This window comes from Phyllostomus hastatus, unplaced genomic scaffold (genome assembly GCF_019186645.2).
Source record: "Phyllostomus hastatus isolate PE091 unplaced genomic scaffold, TTU_PhHast_1.1 phas_contig_495, whole genome shotgun sequence".
Taxonomy (NCBI): Eukaryota; Metazoa; Chordata; class Mammalia; order Chiroptera; family Phyllostomidae; genus Phyllostomus; species Phyllostomus hastatus.
Window position 1 is genome coordinate 5,858,094 of NW_025333895.1, and position 19,719 is coordinate 5,877,812.

The following is a 19,719-nucleotide window of genomic DNA, read 5'->3' on the forward strand; positions in this document are numbered from 1 at the left end:
TCCGAGTCGGAGGTCAAGGTCTTTGTGCCACCAGGGGCCACAGTGGGGGCTTCTGGCCACTGCTGGTACTGGCCTCCCAGCTCTGTCCATGACCTGTACCATGTGGCTTGGGAGTCCTGAAGGTTCTGTATCTTGGGGCTCTTTCCTTTGTTCAGTGAACCAAGTATCTGCAAGAGGCCCTGTGCTTGGCACATAGTAGGTGCTTAGTGAATGGACGAAGAGGGTGGGAGGAGGGTGTGGTAGCTGAGAGGATCCCAGAGGGTCCAGCCCAAATCCAGGCCCGAGACTGGGTCAGACGCCCTGTGGCCGCCTGGGCTTCTTTGCAACACTGGTCAGCACCTGTGCGTGCCCCGCCCCTGAGACCGGCAGCTTCCTGAGGGCAGGGACCCGGCCTGTCGGTCTAGCTCCCTGCAGGTCCCCCCTCCCGTCCCCGGGCCCCAGAGCAAAGGAACCACGTGCAGACCCGCTGCTGATGCTGGGCGAGCGAGAGCCTGGGGGACACTCCCTTCCCCAGAGAGTGCCCGTTTGGGGGCAGGGAGGGCAGGCTCGGGTGTATGTTTGGGGTCCGTTGCGGGGCAGGCTGCACAGCGGCTTAGGGGTGGCGGCTTGGAGCGCTTCCCCAGCTCCCCCTCCTCCCCTCGGTCCTCCAAGCTCTGGCTGACACGTGGCTGCTGTGGGGCATCTGTTAGACGTCCCCGTGGCTCCCATCCCTCTTCCCCGACTTGTAACACTCATCACAACGGTAATTAAATCATCGTGTTGTACTTATAAGTGTCGCGCCTGCCTCCCACGCCAGAGCCTGTGGGAGGGGCGTGCCACTCTTGCATGGGTAAGTGAACGAAGGACGCCCCTCGTCTTACGTGAAAGCAGGCTGGCTGCTGGGTGCGTCTCAGGGAGGGGAGGGACAGGGGCCCTGGCCTGACCCCTGCATGAGCAGGACGGAGGCAGCTCCGGGGATTCGGCCCGCTCCTCCTGTCGGTTTCGGAGGCGTCCCTGGAGGGCCCCCATGAGGCGGGCGGCAGCAGCTGCTGACACGGCCCCGTCCCTCAGGGCGGTGGAGACTGCCCCGAGATGAGTGTGGGGGCCATCAAGGCTGCGGTGGAAGTCTCCCACCCCGGCTCCTTCATCTTCGTCTTCTCGGACGCCCGGGCCAAGGACTACCACAGGAAGAACGAGGTGCTGCAGCTGCTGCAGCTCAAACAGTCGCAGGTGAGCAAGCCAGCCTTGCGGGGCTTGAGTGCGGGAGGGTCCCAGGGAAGCTGGGGTCTCAGCATGGGCAGCCCTGAGCCCCAGCGACAGCAGAGTCTGCGTGCTTCTCGTCCCACCACCTGGGGTCCGGCCTCCACCAGCCTCCGAGCTGGTCTGGTGAATTCCAAGTGTGTTCTCAGGCCCCAGGGTCCCCGCCCACTGGGGCTCCCGCCTCCCTGGTGAGGCCTGCTCTTCTCGATAAAGACCACACCACCCTTGCCGTTCACACCCCGTCCTCGTCTGCGCAATCCATCTTCCCCCTGGCGTTGCCTCTGCTGCCGTCTCTCTGCCACGGACTCACGTCTCCCTTTTTCCGTTGTCTCAGGATCTGGAAGTCGTGCTGGGGTTGTTGCTTTCCTGAGGGCAATGGGGGGAGGGGTGTGAGTGGAGAATGCAGGAGGGCCGGCTGTCTGACATCCGTGGGCTGGGACAGCTTCTCTGTCCCCCCCAACCCCCCCCGTTTAGAACAAGCTCGGTTCTTCTGGCTCTGCAGCCTCCAGGGGCCGCTTGGAGCTGAGCCCATTCCCACTCCCTTCCTTGTCCTTTTAGTAACAGCCCCGTTTCCCGAGCACCTCGTGTGTTCCCGGCCCTGTGCTGAGCCCTGGACCTGCGGCGGGGTGGGCGTACTTATCATTCCCATTTTGCAGATGCGCCACCTGAGCCCAGACAGGAAAGGGCTGGCCCCACCCACTCCTCCCTGGTTCTGTCCCTGCCGCTCACACCTGATGCAGGTGGCCGGGGAAGCCACGAGCCAGGCTGCATGTCCCTCCCCCAGGTGGTCTTTGTGCTGACGGGGGACTGTGGTGACCGCACGCATCCTGGCTACCTGGCCTACGAGGAGATCGCCGCCACCAGCTCTGGGCAGGTGTTTCACCTGGACAAGCAGCAGGTGACCGAGGTGAGCCTTCCCCAGCCATCCCGCGTCTGTGGGCGGCTCCGCCGGTGGTTGCGTCGCCATCCCAGTTGAGCAGTGCTGAGCGCTCACCTGTGGCAGGTGCTTAGGGCTTTATGACGCTGCCTCGCCAAACCCTCCTACCCTCCACCCACCCTGAAGGCGGGTGCCACGGGTTTCCCGATCTTGCAGGTAAAGCGACTGGGGCTTGAGGAAGCACCCCAAGCTTCAGCCTGGGTGCCGCACGCAGCTGGTCCGTGCAGGCAGGGCGGACTCACAGAGTTTGCCAGAAGTAGGGTCTGTAGCGAGCTGCCCGCCCCCCCCACCCCTGGAGACCGGGAACAGCAGAGTCAGGCTGTGTTGCTGGGACAGGACCCCCTGCTGGAGGGCTTGGCCACGAGGGGCTCGCTGGTCCCTGTGGCCTGACGCGGGGGGTGGGGCTGGCAATGGTCTGGGTTCACGGGCCAGGTGTCGGCCTCCTTTTCTCGGACCCAGTGCCTGCCCTCCCCACCCTCCAGGCTCCAGCGGCCACGCGGGACTCTCCCCACTTTCCCTCCGCCCCCCGCCACGTCCATTCCTTCCCCGGAGCCAGAGCGCTCCTTCCAGGGGCGTGCTGGTCGATGTTTCCCAGCTACCTCCCTGGAAAGAGCGCGGACAGTCATTTCTGTAGTGTAAATACTCCTGTCCTGGACGGCTTCAAGCTGCCGTGCTGCGCCCGCTGAGCGGAGCTGGAAAGTGATGCTCAGAGCGGCCTTGCTCGGGCTTGTGTGAGCGGGCTCCAGCATCCCTCTGGGTTCTTCTAAAAATAGATCTGACCCACAGGTCCCTCCCGTTGTCCCCTGGGAAGGAAGGCCCAGACCCTTCTCTGACCTCTGCCTCTCCAGCCCCGTATAGCCTGTGCTCCCCGCCCTTGCCCACCACCCCCGCCCTGCGGGCCTCTCTGCTGTTTCTTCGGCCCGTGCCTTTCCTACCCCGGGGCCTTTGCTCGTGCAGCGAGTTCTCTCCACCGTGTCCACGCTGCCTCCCCGGCTCCGTCCCATCTTCCCAGTGATAGGTGAAATGAGCGCGCTCCTCTGGGAGACGTTTTTTTTCTTTTAAGATTTTATTTATTTATTTTTAGAGAGGGAAGGGAGGGATATATATAGAGAGAGAGAAACATCAATGTGCAGTTGCTGGGGGTCATGGCCTGCAACCCAGGCATGTGCCCTGACTGGGAATCGAACCTGCAACACTGGTTCGCAGCCTGCGCTCAATCCGCTGAGCTACGCCAGCCAGGGCAGACCTTTTTTGATTTTCGGTCAAGACGAAGTCTCCTTTCATGACCTCTGAGTCCCGCCCCCTGCTGCTTTACATGATTGTGATTTCACGGCTGTGAACTCCCTGAGGGCAGAGCCCCTGCCTGGTCCTGTTTGCTACTGTATCAGCAGGTCCCCTGTGCAGCCTCCAGCCCAGAGCAGGTGCTTGGTAAGCAGCTGGTAGGTGGGCCGGGGAAGGGTCCCTGGTGCCTGAGGCCCGGGAGGAGGAAGGCGGGGTAGGCCCCAGCCGGGAGGCAGCCCCGCGCTCTCCTCCCGGAGAGGGTTTCGTGTGTTATGTATTTATGGGCTGAGGAGGGCCGTCCGGGCCGTGTTCAGATTAGCGAGCCTTAACTCCCCACTGACAGATGGCGTTTATGGCTCTCCGCGACATGGTAGGCTTTAGTTTTTGGCATGTCCGTCTGTCCTGGCTCGGAGCCGGCCGAGGACGGGTGGAAGGCATTTCACAGTGCAGGGACGGCTCGGCCCGGTCCTCGTTTGGGGGGAGACCTGTTCGGGCCGTTGCGTGGGAACTGGGTTCCTGCCAGGGGCAAATCAGACAGCAGGACCGCCGGCGGGCAGGTGGGCAGCTCGCCCGGATGAGGGGCTGGGATGCCCTGTTCCCTCCCCCGAGGCAGGGAAATGGGGGCGAGTCCCCCCGCCCTTGGCCGCGGTGCCGGGTTTCTGCTCCGACGGGGCGGCGGTCAGAGGGACCTCTGACGGTCAGGACATGCCGTCTCCGGGCAGGGGCCTGGATCCCTCTCCTGCCTGGACACACGGCTCTGTCGTTTGTTAGCTTAATGCCTTGGGCCTGGCCCCTGCCAGATGCTCCCAGACATTTGGCAAGCCTGGGAAAGCGGCCGGGGCCGTCGGGGCTGGGGTCACCCTTCCAGAGAAGGAATGGCGCCTTCGCCCCAGCCAGGGGTGCCTGGGCTGGGAGGAGGGGTTCTCAGAAGCTGCGGAACCCCCAAACCACGTGTGTACAGGCAGTCCTTTTACCTTCCACAGTAGGTCCAGCGTGGCAGGAGCGACACATCCCCCACTCTGGCCGTCCTGGGTTTATTGAGCATCTGCTACATATCCGGGTGGCTTCAGGGGCCGGGCACAGAGGGTCCCCCATCAAGCCAGGGTCCCAGTGCTGTGAGCAGTGCGCCTTTCCAGTTGTGGGCTTGGCCTCATTGGCACCAGGGGTCCCCTTTGGGGCTCTGGGGTAACTGAAGGAAGGTGAAGACTCAGTGCCCCTGGCAGGGGTAGTCTGGGGGCTCTGCCCTCCTGCAGCACGCAGGGCAGGCCAGCCACACGGCCCCAGGGCCCGTCCCCGAGGTGCGTGGTTTTGATTGAGACTGAGCTTAGACCAGGAAGCCACCTGCCCCAGCACAGCTGTCCCCGGGCTGCCTCCCCACTCAGCACGCATGCTGCCGCCCACCCCCAGCAGACAGACGGTCAGAGTTTCTGGGCAAACCCCATCAGACCCAGGAAGCCTGGGAAGCCCCCTTTCTGGGGGACTCAGACCCTCCCCTTGTCTGGCGGCCACAGGCACCGGTGTGGTCAGTTGCCCACATTCTGTGCGTCGACCAGTGGGAAGGTGACTGGCCCGCGGAGACAGTGGGGGGCGGAGGGAGGTCCGGCCAGGTGGTTCTGATTAGCAGCCCAGGAGGCGCAGGCCCCGGAGATGACTTCATCCTGGACCCTGCCCAGAGGCAGGGGGACGGTGAGAGGTTAGGGCCACACGCCGGCTTCAGATGCCCGCCCTGCCACCTGCCTGCTGTGTGACTCGGGGCGCCGTGTGAACATCTCTGGGCCTCTGTTTCCGGTGTGCCCAGCTGGGTTGGGGAGCCCCTGCCTAGTGAGCTGGCAGTGAGGGCGCAAGGAGTCCTTGCGTGGGAAGTCCTGGGGGAGGGTGGGTGACGGCTGGGGCTCCAGCCCCTGCACTCTGGTGTGGGGCCCGGAATCTACCCCGGGCGCCAGGGAAGCCCCTCAAGGGTGTGCGCTCTCTCTGGACAAACTTCTCAGGCAGGTAGAGCCTGGGACAGATGCCCCGTTGGCAGGGGCTGGAGCCCTCTCTCCACCAATGCCCACGAGCTTCCTGGTGCTACCGGGCCTGGGACGAGGCCCTCAGTTTTCCGATCTGCGGCCCCGGGACCCATCCAGGCCCTGGCTCCCACTCTCCGTGTCCCCAGCCGCCTTGGCGGGCCAGTGTCGGAGGAACCGTGGGGGGATGATTTATCGGCCTTGCGCGGTGGAGCAGCGGCCAGCTGGCCGGGGCAGCATTCCCAGATTCTTTCATTTCTCCCCCGTCAGTGACAGAGAGATGAGCCCCAGTGCATCGCTGGCTCCCAGGCTCACCCCCGCCCCCCCCAGTTTCGCTAACATCTGGAAGCCATCGCTTTCACCAAATAAACACTAAGTTTGCTTGCTGAAGGCTCTCTTCTCGGAAGGCTCCCTGGATTCCCCTTGGAGCCCTGGGGGCATCACAGGGGCCAGAGGGCCTCACCCCCAGGCCGGGGCCGACGAGGGGTCTGGCCTTGCTGTGGGCAAGAGGGTCAGCCCCCCACCCCCGACCCCGGCTCCTGTGCGGTGCTGTGCTTACAGGGCAGGCCCCGTGGGCAGGCTGCCGCCTGGTGGGGTCACTGGCATTCTGGCCCATCTCAGCCCTCCCCATGGTTCAGTAGCCTAAACTCCTGGGCCTCTTCCCTTCCTCAGAACATTCTAGAATGAGCTTATAATGATGGTTGCAACACTGTAGCAGTGTGACTTTTGTGGGTAACCATCAGCTGGTACTGCCACCCGCTCCTGGCAGCTTTGCTCAGCTGTGGTTTCCTCCTGACCCCTGATGAGGCCAGGCCTGGGCGGCACGGTGGTCACAGAGCTGTTGCTTCGCGTTGGAGGGGCTGCCTCACTCCCCGCGCCAGCCTCTGTCCAGCTGGGGGCCTTGGCTGCTGCTCCCTTCCAGACCTCCCCGTCACGGTTGAAGAATCTTGCTCCCATTCCTTGGTGAAGACAGGTGGGACCTTTTCAAGAGAAACATCACTGAGAAGGCTAGGCAAGACAGAAGAACAAAGTCGTTCCAAGCGTAAAAACAGATGCGTTTTCTCAGAAGGTGGGATTCTTCTCCTGTGATGACTTAAATCTAGCCACAAAATCTAGGCGCATGTACTCTAGCTCAGCCTGAACAAAACAGACGCATTTTCTAAATCTTCGGCAGCTCTTCCAGTTCCTTTCCTTTCCACGGAAGATTACACGGTAGGCAGAGCTAAAGGATAATGATTTAGAGCAGGGTTGGTCAGTATATAGCATGCAAGACACCGCTTTCTAATGCCATACCCATGGCAGACATTGCTAATCAATCACAGAACTTTTAAAGATTGACACAGGATGTGGCTTCTCATTTCTTCAAACAGTATTCCAGGCAGCCACTTCCTGTTGATCGGGGTTGCCGAGCAGGAGGCTACCTCTAAGGTTGCTCAGGTACATACACGCAGGGTGGGACAGAAGTAGGTTTACTGTTGTTCGTGTGAAAAATGAAACAACACGTGTTCTTTTCAAGTGACTTTTTTTTTAAAGATTTAATTTATTTATTTTTAGAGAGGGAAGGGAGGGAGAAAGAGAGAGAGAAACATCAATGTGAGGTTGCTGGGGGCTGTGGCTGCAACCCAGGAATGTACCCTGGCTGGGAATTGAACCTGCGACACTTTGGTTCGCAGCCCGCGCTCAATCCACTGAGCTACACCAGCCAGGGCTTCAGGTGACTTTTACTTTAAAAAATTCCCATGAAACATGTCAAAGATATAGAAAAGTAAAAAAATATCTATGTATCAGCTAGATTCAGCCATTGATATTTTTGCTTCACCTGCTTTAACTCTCTCTATACTTTTTGCTGAATCATGACACCTTGCCCATAAATAACTCAGTGTGCATTAAAAAAAGTTTCCAATTTGTACCTACAACACCATCTAATGAAGAGCGCTTGGCTAGGGTCCTCTGATGTTGAGTGCATATCCAGATTTTCCACAGAAGGTCTTCTCTGGCCGTTGCGTCCCAGAGGACTGAGTCGAGGACGGCACGCGATGCCTCATTGTCCTGCTGTGGCCGATGACAAGTGTGATCGGTGGGTGAGGGCGATGACAGCCCGCTCTCGGCATGGCATGGCCGTGTTTCTCCTCCATGACTCGGGTGGTCTGCGGTGGGAGGCGGGGTCTCCGTGTGGACATCCAGTCCCCCGTCCACTTCCCTCTGATGGGTTTAGCATCCATGGAGGATGCTTGCCTGAAACGCTTTTCTCATTAAGGGCTGCAAAACGCCGATGTCCTAACTGCGTCCCCCCTCCACGTTTCTTAGTGGCCTCCCTTCCACGAAGAAGAGCTTTTGCTCAGCAAGAGGCTTGACCAGGGTTCTCTGAAGCATGATCCTGTCAGAAGGGCCCGGGTTGCGTTTAGTCCTTTCCCTTTAATGAAGATGTCGCCTGTGTTGGTGACAAGTGAGACTGTGTTGTTTTGAATCGTGCCTTTTTGGAGTGTTACTGTGGGGACATGAATGACATAAGTCCATGAGTTTAGATCAACCACAGCTGTTCCAGTTGGGGGCTCCAGTTGCTCCAAATTGAGCCGGCGGCAGCTCCTGCAAGCTGGTTCCTGTGCCCCTTGCACACGTCCCCATCAGCCTTCGAGAACGTCCTTGCTGGGCGGAATCGCCAGCTCTCCCGGGCTGACTTGTAAGCTGCCTGCCTTGGACTCAGAGTCAGCCGTTTCTCTGAGGAACCCTCGTGGGCAATGGTACTCAGAAGCCACTGGGTTCTAAATGCACTTGGAGAGCCCTGGCTGGTGTAGCTCAGTGGGTTGAGTGCCGGCCTGTGAACCAAAGGGTCTCCAGTTTGATTCCCAGTCAGGGCCCAGGCCTGGGTTGCAGGCCAGGTCCCCAATAGGGGGTGCGCAAAAGGCAACCACACGTTGATGTTTCTCTCCCTCTCCCCTTTCTTTAAAAATAAAATAAAATATTAAAAAAAATAAAAGCACTCAGAGCGAATTTATACGGAAATGAAACACCTGTAGTTCTCGTTCAGACTTAACCATGAGAGAAAATCTTGTTTCAGAAAACATTGGCATCCTGGCTTCTTTGCTCTATCCTACAAGGTACGTAAAACAGTTTCGCAGTCGCAGTACTGGTAGTTCTGCCAACCTCCGATGACTAGACGCAGACGTCTTTGCCGTTCCCTGGCCCTCGGCGTGCCTCCCCTGGGGGAAGTGTGGCTGCATGCACCCCGGGTTTCCCAGTCATGTGACGTGCTCTTGTCCTCTCAGTGGCTGAGGCGCCACCACTCTGTCATGCAGTGGGTTCCCCGTTCCCGCGTTTCAGTTCCAGGGTTTGCACAGGAGGCCTCTTGAAGGGACGCGGCTGGGAAAGACAGGCTCTGGCTGCAGGAGCCCCTCCTCCCCCTCTTTCCCGGCTCTCTCTCTCTCTTAATTTTTTAAATTTTTTCAAGCAAAGTTTTTTTTTTTAAGATTTTATTTATTTATTTTTAGAGAGGGAAGGGAGGGAGAAAGAGAGAGAAACATCAGTGTGCAGTTGCTGGGGGCCGTGGCCTGCAACCCAGGCACGTGCCCTGACTGGGAATTGAACCTGCGATGCTTTGGTTCACAGCCCGCGCTCAATCCACTGAGCTACGCCAGCCAGGGCTCTGGTTCTTTCTCTTTAAAAAATATTTTATTTTTAGAGAGAGGGGAAGGGAGGGAAAAAGGAAGGGAGAGAAACATCAATGTGAGAGAGAAACATCTACCCGTTGCCTTTTGTATGCACCCAGACTGGGGCCGAACCCAGGTATATGCCCCAAGGAGGAATTGAGCCAGTGATCTTTTACTTTGTGGGATGACACTCAACCCCCTGAGCCATAATGGTCAGGGCTGGGCTGTTGTTGTTGTTGTTGTTGTTGTTGTTACTTAGGATGGCTGTTGGGAAGGCGGAGGTGTGAGCTGGGGGGTGAGGGCTCCTGGAGTTAAGTGCACCGTCTGTGTCCACAGGTGAACCTGATGGGAACCCAAAGGCCCTGCTCAGGTGTGTCCTCGCTCAGTCACACCTGGGGACACACACTTCCCGAACACCCACTCCGCGCCAGCCGCTGAGAGCTCGGGCACCGCGGAGCGTCTGTGCCTTCAGGGGGGACAGGCCTGAACCTCATAAGTGTGAATAACGGGGGTGCGGACTGCTGCCAGGGGGCGTGTACTGGGGAACCGAACCTACCTGGGGCTGGAGAAACCTCTCCAGGCGGAGAGGTGTGAATAACCGGGAGAGGATTACCAAAGGGGGCGGGGCCTTGCTGCAAAGCGAACGCAGGTGTGATGGGGGCTGCCTAGGGAGCGGGGGTCCAGCCCAGTAAGCACAGTGGGTCAGGCGGGACAGGTGAACCACAGAACATAGGGTCGTGGAGGCCAAGGCAAGGGTTTGGAGGAACAAAATAACTCTGTGCCCCATGAGATGCCATCGCAGACGGGGTCTGGGGTTGTTAACGGGGGTCCATGCGCTCAGGGAGTGGCCTTGCAGGGAGGTGAAGAACCCCCCAAATCATCGTCTGAATGTATGTTAAGTGGTGTGGGGTTCTGGAGAGAGAGTCCTGGCCTGTTACCCGATTTTCAGTGGGACCTGTCCAAACCATGTAAGATTTTATTTTATTTTTATTTTTTATAACGACATTCTTCTTTTAAAAGATTTTATTTAGTTATTCATTTATTTATTTTAGGGGAAAGGAGGGAGGAAGAGGGGGAGAGAAACAGATGGGCTGCCTCTCACCCCCCCCACCCCCCCACTGGGGACCTGGCCCTCAGCCCAGGCATGTGTCCTGACTGGGAATTGAACCAGCAAATTTTCAGTCCGCAGGCCAGTGCTCAGTCCACTGAGCCACACCAGCCAGGGCTGAACCATGTAAGATTTTAGAACGAATAGGCAATTACAGAAACTAAGGATTTATGAATTCTCAATATGGTAAAAGGACCCAGAGGTCCTCGTACAGCAGGTCGTCTCGGCCCTGCTTAGTGAGAGCATGGCTCCCCCGTGGGGGCCAGTCCGAAGCCCCCTGGTGGGTGGCGGTGAACTACGCTGGTCTGGGGCAAGATTCCAGATATCCAGGGTTCCTCCGTGTGTGGGAGGCATCGGGAGGGCTTCCTGGAGGAAGCGATGGGTGCCATAGAAGCTGGCCAGGTGAAGAAGAAGGGAAGAGTCTTCCCAGCGGAAGGGCACTTCTTGTTTCTTCCCTCTGAGCCTAGTCCTCTGGGTGCCTTGATCCAGGTGTCACAGCTCTGAGCCCCCAGGCCGGCAGGGTGATGTCATGTGAATTGGGCCTGGTGGGGCTCAGGGGGCATGGGGTCGCTTCCAGGTAACCTGGAAAGCCTGCACGTTGCCTGAAACCCAGGGTGTGGGGGGGCAGGGGGCGCGGAACCAGATTCTGCACACAGATGGCGGCCTGTTAGGGACCTGTCGTGGGTGGGCCAGACACAAGCAAGAAGTCAAGGTCACACGCTGGCATCACCTTCTCGCGCCTGCTGCCCAGGTGCTGAAGTGGGTGGAGTCAGCGATCCAGGCCTCTAAGGTGCACCTGCTGTCCACGGACCACGAGGAGGAGGGTGAGCATGCATGGAAGATCCCCTTCGACCCCAGCCTCAAGGAGGTCACCGTGTCCCTGAGCGGCCCGGGACCCGAGATCGAAGTCCGAGACCCGCTGGGTACGTGCGCCCCAGGGCTGGCCTCCTTCTGGCCCCAAGAGTGAGCTGGGGGTTGGAATGGGATGAGGAGAGAGACCAGGGTGGCGGGGGGTTTGGACACATGGCTCTGGGAAGGGAGATGCCAGGTGGCGGGCGAGGGAGCCGGGAGGCCGGTAGAAGCCAGGTGAGGGGATTAAGATCAGGACACTCCTGGGACGGGAGGCTCCCGAGGGGTCTTCCCTGACGCTCTCTCAGTGGTCCCTACGGTGGCCTGGCCGGTCAGTCAGGGAAGTCGTCGGCCTGTCGTACAGAAGGGGAGCTGGGGTCACAGGGGGTGGGGTGACTTGTCGGGGCCCCCCAGGCTGGGTGGGCTTTGGGCCTGGCCACCTGGCTCCATGGCGCTCCGAGACGTCCCAGGCACCCGGGTCTGGAGGCTGGGTGCTCGCCCCGCCCCCGGGGAGCGAGGAGGGCGGCGGGCGGAGGGAGGTGGGGGGCCGAGCACCGCCTAAGGCCTCTTTGCAGTTTCCCTGGGGAGCCTGAGGCTGGTGTGTGGAGAGCCGTGGGCTCCTGGGACAGGGCAGGGCTCCTGGGACAGGGCGGGGCCTCTGCCGCCCCCCAGGAAAGGGCTGGGGACTGAGCAGCTGTCGGGGCTTCCGCAGGGAGGATCCTGCAGAAGGACGAGGGCCTCCACGTGCTTCTCAACATCCCCGACTCGGCCAAGGTGGTGGCCTTCAAGCCTGAGCATCCCGGGCTGTGGTCCATCAAGGTAGGGGGCCGTGGGCCCCGGCTGTGGGGAGCCCGGCTGCAGGGGACACCGTGCGGGGTCCTGGGAAGCCGAGGGCTGGAGCGCGGGAGGTGGCGTGGGCCCAGCAACAGTACAGGGTCCGGAACAGAGGAGGAGTGTTCTGTTCCGCATCAGTAAGGGGAGCTGCCGCGGCCTGGGTTCGTTAGGGAACGTTTAAGAAGAACTTGGAGGAGCTCCTTGAGTGTCCTGCAGTGGGCGGCGGAGCCAGCTGGTGCAGGGAAGAAGGCACACGAGAAGCAAGGGTGTCCCGCGGGGGATGGCTCCGAGGAACCGGTCCAGTGGGGGAAGCTGGGCCTGCCCTGGTCTGCAGGGTGCTGGGGGCTGGGGTGGGCTGGAGCCCCCATGGGGTGTTTTAGGGGGGTGCTGGCTGCTGCCTTGGAGACGCGTGAGCTCCTGCTGATGGGCACGGATTCGTGGAGCGCCTGCTGGGTACCAGGCTCTGGGCTAGGTGCTGCCTCGGCCCCTGCCCCTCAGACTCTTAGCATCCTCCAGCCAAGAGCTCTGATGCCCGTGGGCAAGGCCAGGCTGGGTTAGAGGGGCGGGCAGACAGACAGGTTGCGGGCACTGGGGGCAGAGCCTGCTCGGGGCAGCGCTGTAGCTGGGGCTTCTTCCCCTTCGCTTGGGGAGCGTCGTGCCGGGCCCCCAGGGAGCAGGTGGGTTACCCCCATGTCTGCCAGGGCGGGAGAATCCCAGGTGCTGACTCTGGGTCGGGCTGGGCCTGCCCCCCGTGCCCTGGAGCTGGGGGCCACCAAAGACTGGCGTCGAACACCACGGTGACGCGGGCCTGGGCTCACTCTAGGTCTACAGCAGCGGCCGCCATTCGGTGAGGGTCACGGGCATCAGCAATATCAACTTCCGAGCCGGCTTCTCCACGCAGCCCTCCCTGGACCTCAACCGCACCATCGAGTGGCCGCTGCGAGGTACCTGCCGCCGGGGCTGCCTCCGCAAGACGGGGGCCTGCCTTTGGGAGACGGCGGGTGCTCTGGGGGCGTCTGCGAGTGGGCACCTTGGTGTTGGGGGGCCCAGGCCGGGTTCCCATGCCACGGGGAACTGAGCCCCAGGCCATGCCCCGGCCTTGGGGGACACAGGGACCGTTTGCCTTTGGAACATGTTCCTCTCCCCGGAGGGCCGCCAGGGAGGGCTGCCCCTGGTGACCGACCCAGTGGGTTCCTGCCTTTGGCAAAGATGTGGGTCCGAGATGTTTTTTTAAGAGAGAAAGATCAGGGCAGTTGCAAACGGTAAGTAGTGGTTGGCGCTTGGCCACGGTGCCAGGGCCCCAGGGAGCAGCCGCCGTGTGCCCGTGGCTGATTGTTGGGACCCAGCACTGACAGGCCTGGGTTTTCAGGGGAATCCGGACTTCTGGACTTGTGTATGCCTTTTCCAGATGGTTCGATGTTTCTTAAAAAAAAAAAAAAAAAAAGGTAGGGCCACGTTTTCTGGACCACGCCAACCAAAGCCACTGGTCCCTGGATTATGGTGTCTGAGAAAAAAAAAATAACTATCTGAAAAGAAAGAGACTAGACAGAAGTCCCCAAATTAACTCAGGCAACCACGAACCCCCAGTCCGGTTCTCTGTTCTCTGGGAGAGTGTGAAGAGTACATTTCCAGCAAGATAGGAAGAAAACGGAAGAAACGCCCAGCGCGGGGAGAGAAGGGGCAGGAGTCGGAGAGTTGGGGCTCCCCAGCCAGGGCGAGTTCTCGTCGGGGTCGGGCCCCCACCAGAGTTCGCAGATTGGGGGGGGGGCGTGGCGAGGAAGATGTGCCTTCCCACCCACACTCCCCGGGAGGCTAAGGATTTGGAGCGGAGGGGATGCAGCCGTGGGGTAGCATTGGCTGGACGGACAGTGGCATTTCAGGACCACGGACAGTAGCAAGGTCGCTGGCTCCTTGCCCCACCCCCAGCATGAATGGGCACCGGGAGAAGGCGAGGGAGCTGGGGCTTGGTGAAGGGGGGGCAAGTGGGCAGGTCCCTGATCCACAGACCTGGGGCCCCTGCATGGTGGGGGGACCACGGAGCCCAGTGCAGACGCCGGCCCTCCTTCCTCGCCCCGCCCTCCGCAGGGGTGCCCATCTCCCTGGTGATCAACGCCACCGGCCTGCGGGCCCCCGGCCGCGTGGACTCCGTGGAGCTCTCGCAGGGCTCGGGGCGGCCCCTCCTCACTCTGCCCGTGCAGCCGCTCTCCAGTGGCTCCGCCCACCAGCTGTGGGGTGGGCCGCCCTTCCGCGCCCCCCAGGAGCGCTTCTACCTCAAGGTGAAGGGCAAGGACCATGAGGGGAACCCCCTCCTTCGTGTCTCTGGAGTTGCTTACAGTGGGGTGGCCCCAGGTGAGTGCTGGCTCTTACCAGCCCCAGATTTCTGTCTCCCTTGCCCACCGGCTTCTTCTCGGAAGCCTGCCCTGATTGCATGGGATGGGATGGGATTGGGGAGTGTTTGTTCGTGAGCGTCTGTGGGCAGCAAGCTCTGCAAGGCGTGATGCTGAGGGCGGAGATGCTTGGGATGCAGCCCTCGCTCACAGGCTTGGTACAGAGTCACCCGTCCATCCATGTGTTCGGCTACGCGCCCATGCATGCCCCAGTCCATCCTGACCCGCCCGTCCATCCACACGTCCACCCCCACTCATCCGCCCACCCGAACATCCATGCACCCACTCGTCCCTCCATCTATCTCCCCATGCATCCATCTTCCCACCCCCTCCCATTCGTCTGTCCATCTGTTGGTCCACCCACCCACCTCCCCACCCTGAACCCACTCATCCTCTGTCCATCCATCCATCTATTCATCAAGACACCTACCTACCCACCCATTCGTCCATCCAGACATCCTCCCACCCAGCCATTCCTCCAAACCGCCACCCTCCCACTCATCTATCCCTCCAAATGTCCATCCGTCCGTCTTTGCACAGGCCCGCCCTTGTAGGCACAGGCTCCTTTGTGGCCTCATCTTAGGTCGTGCTGTGTCGGTCCCCACAGGTGCGGGCTCTCTGCTGGTTTTCTGTATGTCCCCGAGGTCTCACGTCCAGGCTGGAAGCCCGCAGAGGGCAGGGCGGAATCTGGCTTTCCCCCCCTGCCTCTGGTCCTAGCAGGGGCATCCGAGTCACTACCGTGGGCTCCCTATTGGGCTCCATTCCCCCCTCCTTCCTGCTCCCCGCTTTCCCAGGGTGGCAGCCTGGGAGGAGCTCACGGAGGTGGATGCCACTGATATCCCAGCGTCTTCCTGGCTAGGGATCTCCGCGAGGGGCAGACTCGCTGAGAGTCTGGGGGTTCTCGAAGGAATTTCAACAGGAGAAGAACAGCCTCTGTGTCTGTCTCCCCTGTTCTTTGGGATGGAGCTCAGAGCTGGGAGTTTGGCTCTGGCTTTTGGTCTCCACCTCAGCTCTAGGTTGAGGGGTGTCTGCGGGTGGGAGGGCCGTGGGCTGGCCTTTTGCTTCCTTCACTACCTTCCAAGTGTGGGCGGCTGGGAGTCCGGCTGAGAGCGGGAGGCTCCGGGTTTGGAGACGTGGGGTGTGGGGGTGGCGAGGGCCGGCTGGGCCTGAGGTCTCCGGGCCCTCGCGGCTCGTGGGAGAGGCAGCCCGAGCTGGCCTTGCGGAGGCTTCCAGTGTGTGTGGGGGGGGTGGGGGTGGCGAGCGGTGGCGGGCGGTGGCTGCTTTGCACACAGCTGAGGACGGGGCTGGACGGCCCACCACCCCTGTCCCCTGGGAGGAGGAGCCTGGGGGACGATGTCACCCGCCGCCCTCCCACCCCCTGCTCTGTGCTCAGAGGACGTCTGGCACATTGTCAAGCTGTCACAGCGGGTCTGGTGGGGACGGGGAGAGGTCAGTACAGGACGGACGCATGCCTGCCGTCACCCTGCGAGGCGCTGACGCACCGCCCCCGACCCTGCGGGGTGGCTCTCAGACTTCTCCGTTCAAGTGACTCCAGTAGCCAAGGACAGAATGTGTCCCCCCCAAGGCCAGGGTCAGGCGAGGGGGGCGGCGGTGTCTGCCGGGGGCCCCACGAGGCTCATCACAAGTCCCTTATTCTATCTCAGAAATGGGTGTGAGTTCCGCACCCACAGCCATGCTCCGACTGCGCTCATTTTTGAGTAAAAAGGCTTTGCTCCAGCACCTTTGGGCAGAACCGGCCCTCCGAGCCCACGTGCTGTTGGTCACGCAGCCCTGCCCCCGGCCCAGGGGGCCCAGCCTGGGGAGCACGTCCCCCGATTCGGGTCCCTCTTCCGGGTCCGATGCAGCTGAGGAGCTGGTGGCACAGACCGGCCGGCCTTGGCCAGCCTGGTCTCGAACCACAGACCAACCCGCGCTCTCACGGGCAGAGCTCGCTACGCTCTGTGCGCAAGCCCAGTGCTTTCCACGCACCACCCCCACCCATGCCTCGCGGCCACTCGGGCAGCATGATGAGGTCAGCGCTGCGATGGGCCCCCCTTCGCAGAGGGGGAAACTGAGGCTTGGGGAGTGCAGCGGCCGGTGCTCGGAGACCACCGGGTGCGGGAGCAGGGGTGGCAGCCCGGCCCTCTGGCTCCTGGCTGGTGCCCGCGGGTCTCCGTCACTGGGTGTGGTGGGGGCGGGCCGTGGGGCGGCAGGGAGGACTCCTGAGTGCCGGGCCCTGCCTCCAGGTGCCCCCCTGGTCAGCATGCCCCCGCGGATCCATGGCTACCTGCACCAGCCGTTGCTGGTGTCCTGCTCCGTGCACAGCGCCCTCCCCTTCCGGCTGCAGCTGCGGCGGAGCGGAGCCCCGCTGGGCGAGGAGAGGCACTTGCAGTGAGTAGCCACTGGCCGGCTGTCGTCCTCAGTCGCCGGGCTCCTGGGGGCCTGGCGCCCTGCAGGGATCTGAGGGGAGCGGGTGGCAAGAGGGGGACCTTGGTCTCGGTCATATTTTCCCCCAGGGTGACCCAGCCTGGGCACCTCCCAGTGTGGCCAGGGGGGCGGAGGGTGGTCCCTGAGGATCCCGCCACCGCTGGGCCATCGCCCCGGGAAGGAGTCACAGGCCCTCCTCAGCTTCCAGGAAACTCATCCCGTGGGGGGGTCTGGCTCCCTGGGGGTCGGGGCAGGAAAGGCCTTTGAGACCCTCCCCTGTATGGACGGAAGTCCAGGGCTCAGAGAGGGGCAGGGGTTTGCTCAGAGTCACACAGCGTAACTTGGAATGCGCATGTCCTCAGCTGCTGTCGCCTCCTCTTGCCCAGCCTCCAGGAGGACTCGGGGCCTCCCCGCTGGGCAGGGCTCAGGGGAGCGGGGCCCCTGAGGGCGGGACGAGGCCACGGGGACCCTGCCTGGGGACCCTGCCTGGGGTCAGCGTGGTTGCGTGTCCGGAGCTGTTGTGTGTTCGCAGGGAGTCAGGCAACAGCAGCTGGGAGATCCCGAGGGCCTCCAAGGCCGAGGAAGGCACGTACGAGTGCGAAGCATCCAGCAGGGCCGGGACCGGGCGCGCCGAGGCCCAGGTTGTCGTCACAGGTCTGTCCCTCCGAGGGCCCCCTCTCCACCCCCTCCCTGACCCTCCCCTCTAGAGTCTCCTCCCAGGGTGTCCCTGTCCATGGGAGAGCGTGCCAGCCAGCTGCTGGGACTGTCTGTCCCCCAGAGCTCGGCTGCCCACGCGGCCACCTGCCTGCTGGCCCCCCGTGTGGGCTGTCGTCCTGAAAGGGCCCGCGGGTCTCAGCTAGAGAAGGGTTGGGAACCTCGCCCGGCTCAGGCCACGCTTCCCCGCCAGACTCCCTTCCACCTCTGCCTTCTTGGTGTGGCCACCGGGGTTGGCCAGCGCCCAGGCCATTTCAGGGGCTACTGTCCATCTCGCAGTCCCCACCCCTTATGCCACCTCATCCCCCCCCAGCTCAGGAAGGATGGAAATGCCGGGCCCTCTTGAAATGAAATCGGCCCAGCAGCTCGGGAGGTTAGGTCCGTGCGTGCCGTGAAGCGCACACACCGCAGTGCTTCCGGGGCAGCGGGGGGCCCAGGCAGACAGAGGAGACGGGGCGGCCTGGGCCCCCTCCCCCGTGGCCCTTGCCCGGTCCCCTTCCTCTCAGGCCTCTGTCTGTGTGTGTGTGTCTGCGGAAAGGCGGGGAGAGCGCGCACACTCACTTACACCACGGGCGTGGCCATCCCGCCGGGCGGCACGGCGGTGGCGGCGGCGGCAAACGTGCTCTCGGCGTGAAGTTACAGAGATCTCCTCCTTACCGGGGATGAGCACGGCGGGGCAGAACGGCGTCGGGAGGCTTCTCCGCCCGCCACCTACCCTTGCTGATGGTTCCCTGTGTCTGCCTGTTCTCTTTGGGGCGGAACTCTTTCAAACTCGAACTCAGGGCTTTCGACCGCAAGTCCCTGCCATTGTCTAATGCACTACCTTCAGCTTCTACCACGGGCCTCCCCAACACACCTGCACCCCAATATACTTACTGGTGTACTGGGGAGCATTGTCGTAGATATATTTAAGAGAGAAACATACTCCAGTATCTATCTTTTTTAAAAAGTAGGTTTTCTTGTATAATATTTTTAAAAAAGATTTTATTTATTTTTAGAGAGAGGAGAAGGGAGGGAGAAAGAGAGGGAGAGAAACATCAGTGTGTGGTTGCCTCTCGTGCATCCCCTACTGGGGATCTGGCCTGCAACCCAGGCATGTGCCCTGACTGGGACTCGAACCAGTGACCCTTGCGTTCACGGGCCCACGCTCAGTCCACTGAGCTACACCAGCCAGGGCTCATGTAGTACTCTGTGATCGCACCTAGTCAAGTGAACAGTAATGCCTTCATGCCATTGAGTTTTGTCCGTGGTCATTTCTCCCACCTGCCCCAGCACGTCCACCTCCAGTTCGTTTCTATGGTTTTTTTAGTGGCTGCAGAGGTCAGACGCTCTTCTGGCCTGGCGGTCACGGTCATGGGCTCGTGTGGCCTGTGTGGACCCAGCTTCCCCCCGCACCCCCCGCAGCTCCTCAGGCCCACGCCCCTGGTTACAGGGTCTCTGATCTTGTCACTTCCGTGGCTTTTCCTTGTGGAGACAGCGCTTTCCTGGGCCCTCCCCTCCCTCGGGGCGGGGCCTCAGCTCTGCACGTAGGGGTGGCTGCGGCCCCGCAGTCTGCGCGGAGAATGGTTTTGCACTATTGTTCCTTCCCTCTTGAGGGGGTTTTTAAACCCGAGCTTCATTCCCGAGGGCACAAACTGGGCTCAACGGGTGGGAAGAGGGGTGTGCGTAGCTCTTGTCACGTGCTGCAGCTGGGTGTTGGGTGCAGAGCGTGCACGTGCCACCCTCGGCGGGGGTGGTCACGGCCCCAGTGGGTTAACCGCTCTGCTGGCCGAAGTGCCCGGAGGGACACGGCGCTGGGTTCCGGCGTCTGGACGCCCCCGGGCCTGCGGGTTGGTGCCCTCCCCGCGTCAGCCCCCCCCAGAGCCTCCCGTGTCCCCATCCCCGCAGACCCTCCGCCGCAGCTGGTCCCTGCACCCAATGTGACCGTGTCGCCGGGGGAGACGGCCATCCTGTCCTGCCGCGTGCTGGGAGAGGCCCCCTACAACCTGACGTGGGTGCGGGACTGGCGCGTCCTGTCGGCCTCGACGGGCAGAGTCACGCAGCTAGCCGACCTGTCCCTGGAGGTCAGCGCCGCCGTCCCCAGCGACGGTGGGCGGTACCAGTGCATAGCCAGCAACGCCAACGGGGTCACCAGGGCGTCTGTGTGGCTCCTGGTGCGAGGTGAGGCTCTCCCTGCCGGGGCTGTCCTTCCGGTTCCCCACACTACCCGGCGCTTACCCCCAAAGCCCGTGGGTCCGCCCCTCTGCGCAGACGCCGCCTCTGGCAGGCCCCGGCAGCCCTTCCAGTGCTT

General features: G+C 61.8%; 1 protein-coding gene across 1 annotated transcript in view; it reads left to right on the plus strand.

Moving 5' to 3' along the window:
* Nucleotides 1-19,719, plus strand: part of HMCN2 (hemicentin 2) — a 131,999-nt gene that overhangs the window by 14,343 nt on the left and 97,937 nt on the right. The window contains 9 exon segments of the mRNA XM_045846429.1: nt 1,051-1,209; nt 2,024-2,146; nt 10,970-11,141; nt 11,780-11,886; nt 12,725-12,845; nt 13,987-14,250; nt 16,535-16,679; nt 17,248-17,369; nt 19,317-19,589. Coding sequence (XP_045702385.1) covers nt 1,051-1,209; nt 2,024-2,146; nt 10,970-11,141; nt 11,780-11,886; nt 12,725-12,845; nt 13,987-14,250; nt 16,535-16,679; nt 17,248-17,369; nt 19,317-19,589 — 1,486 coding nt within the window.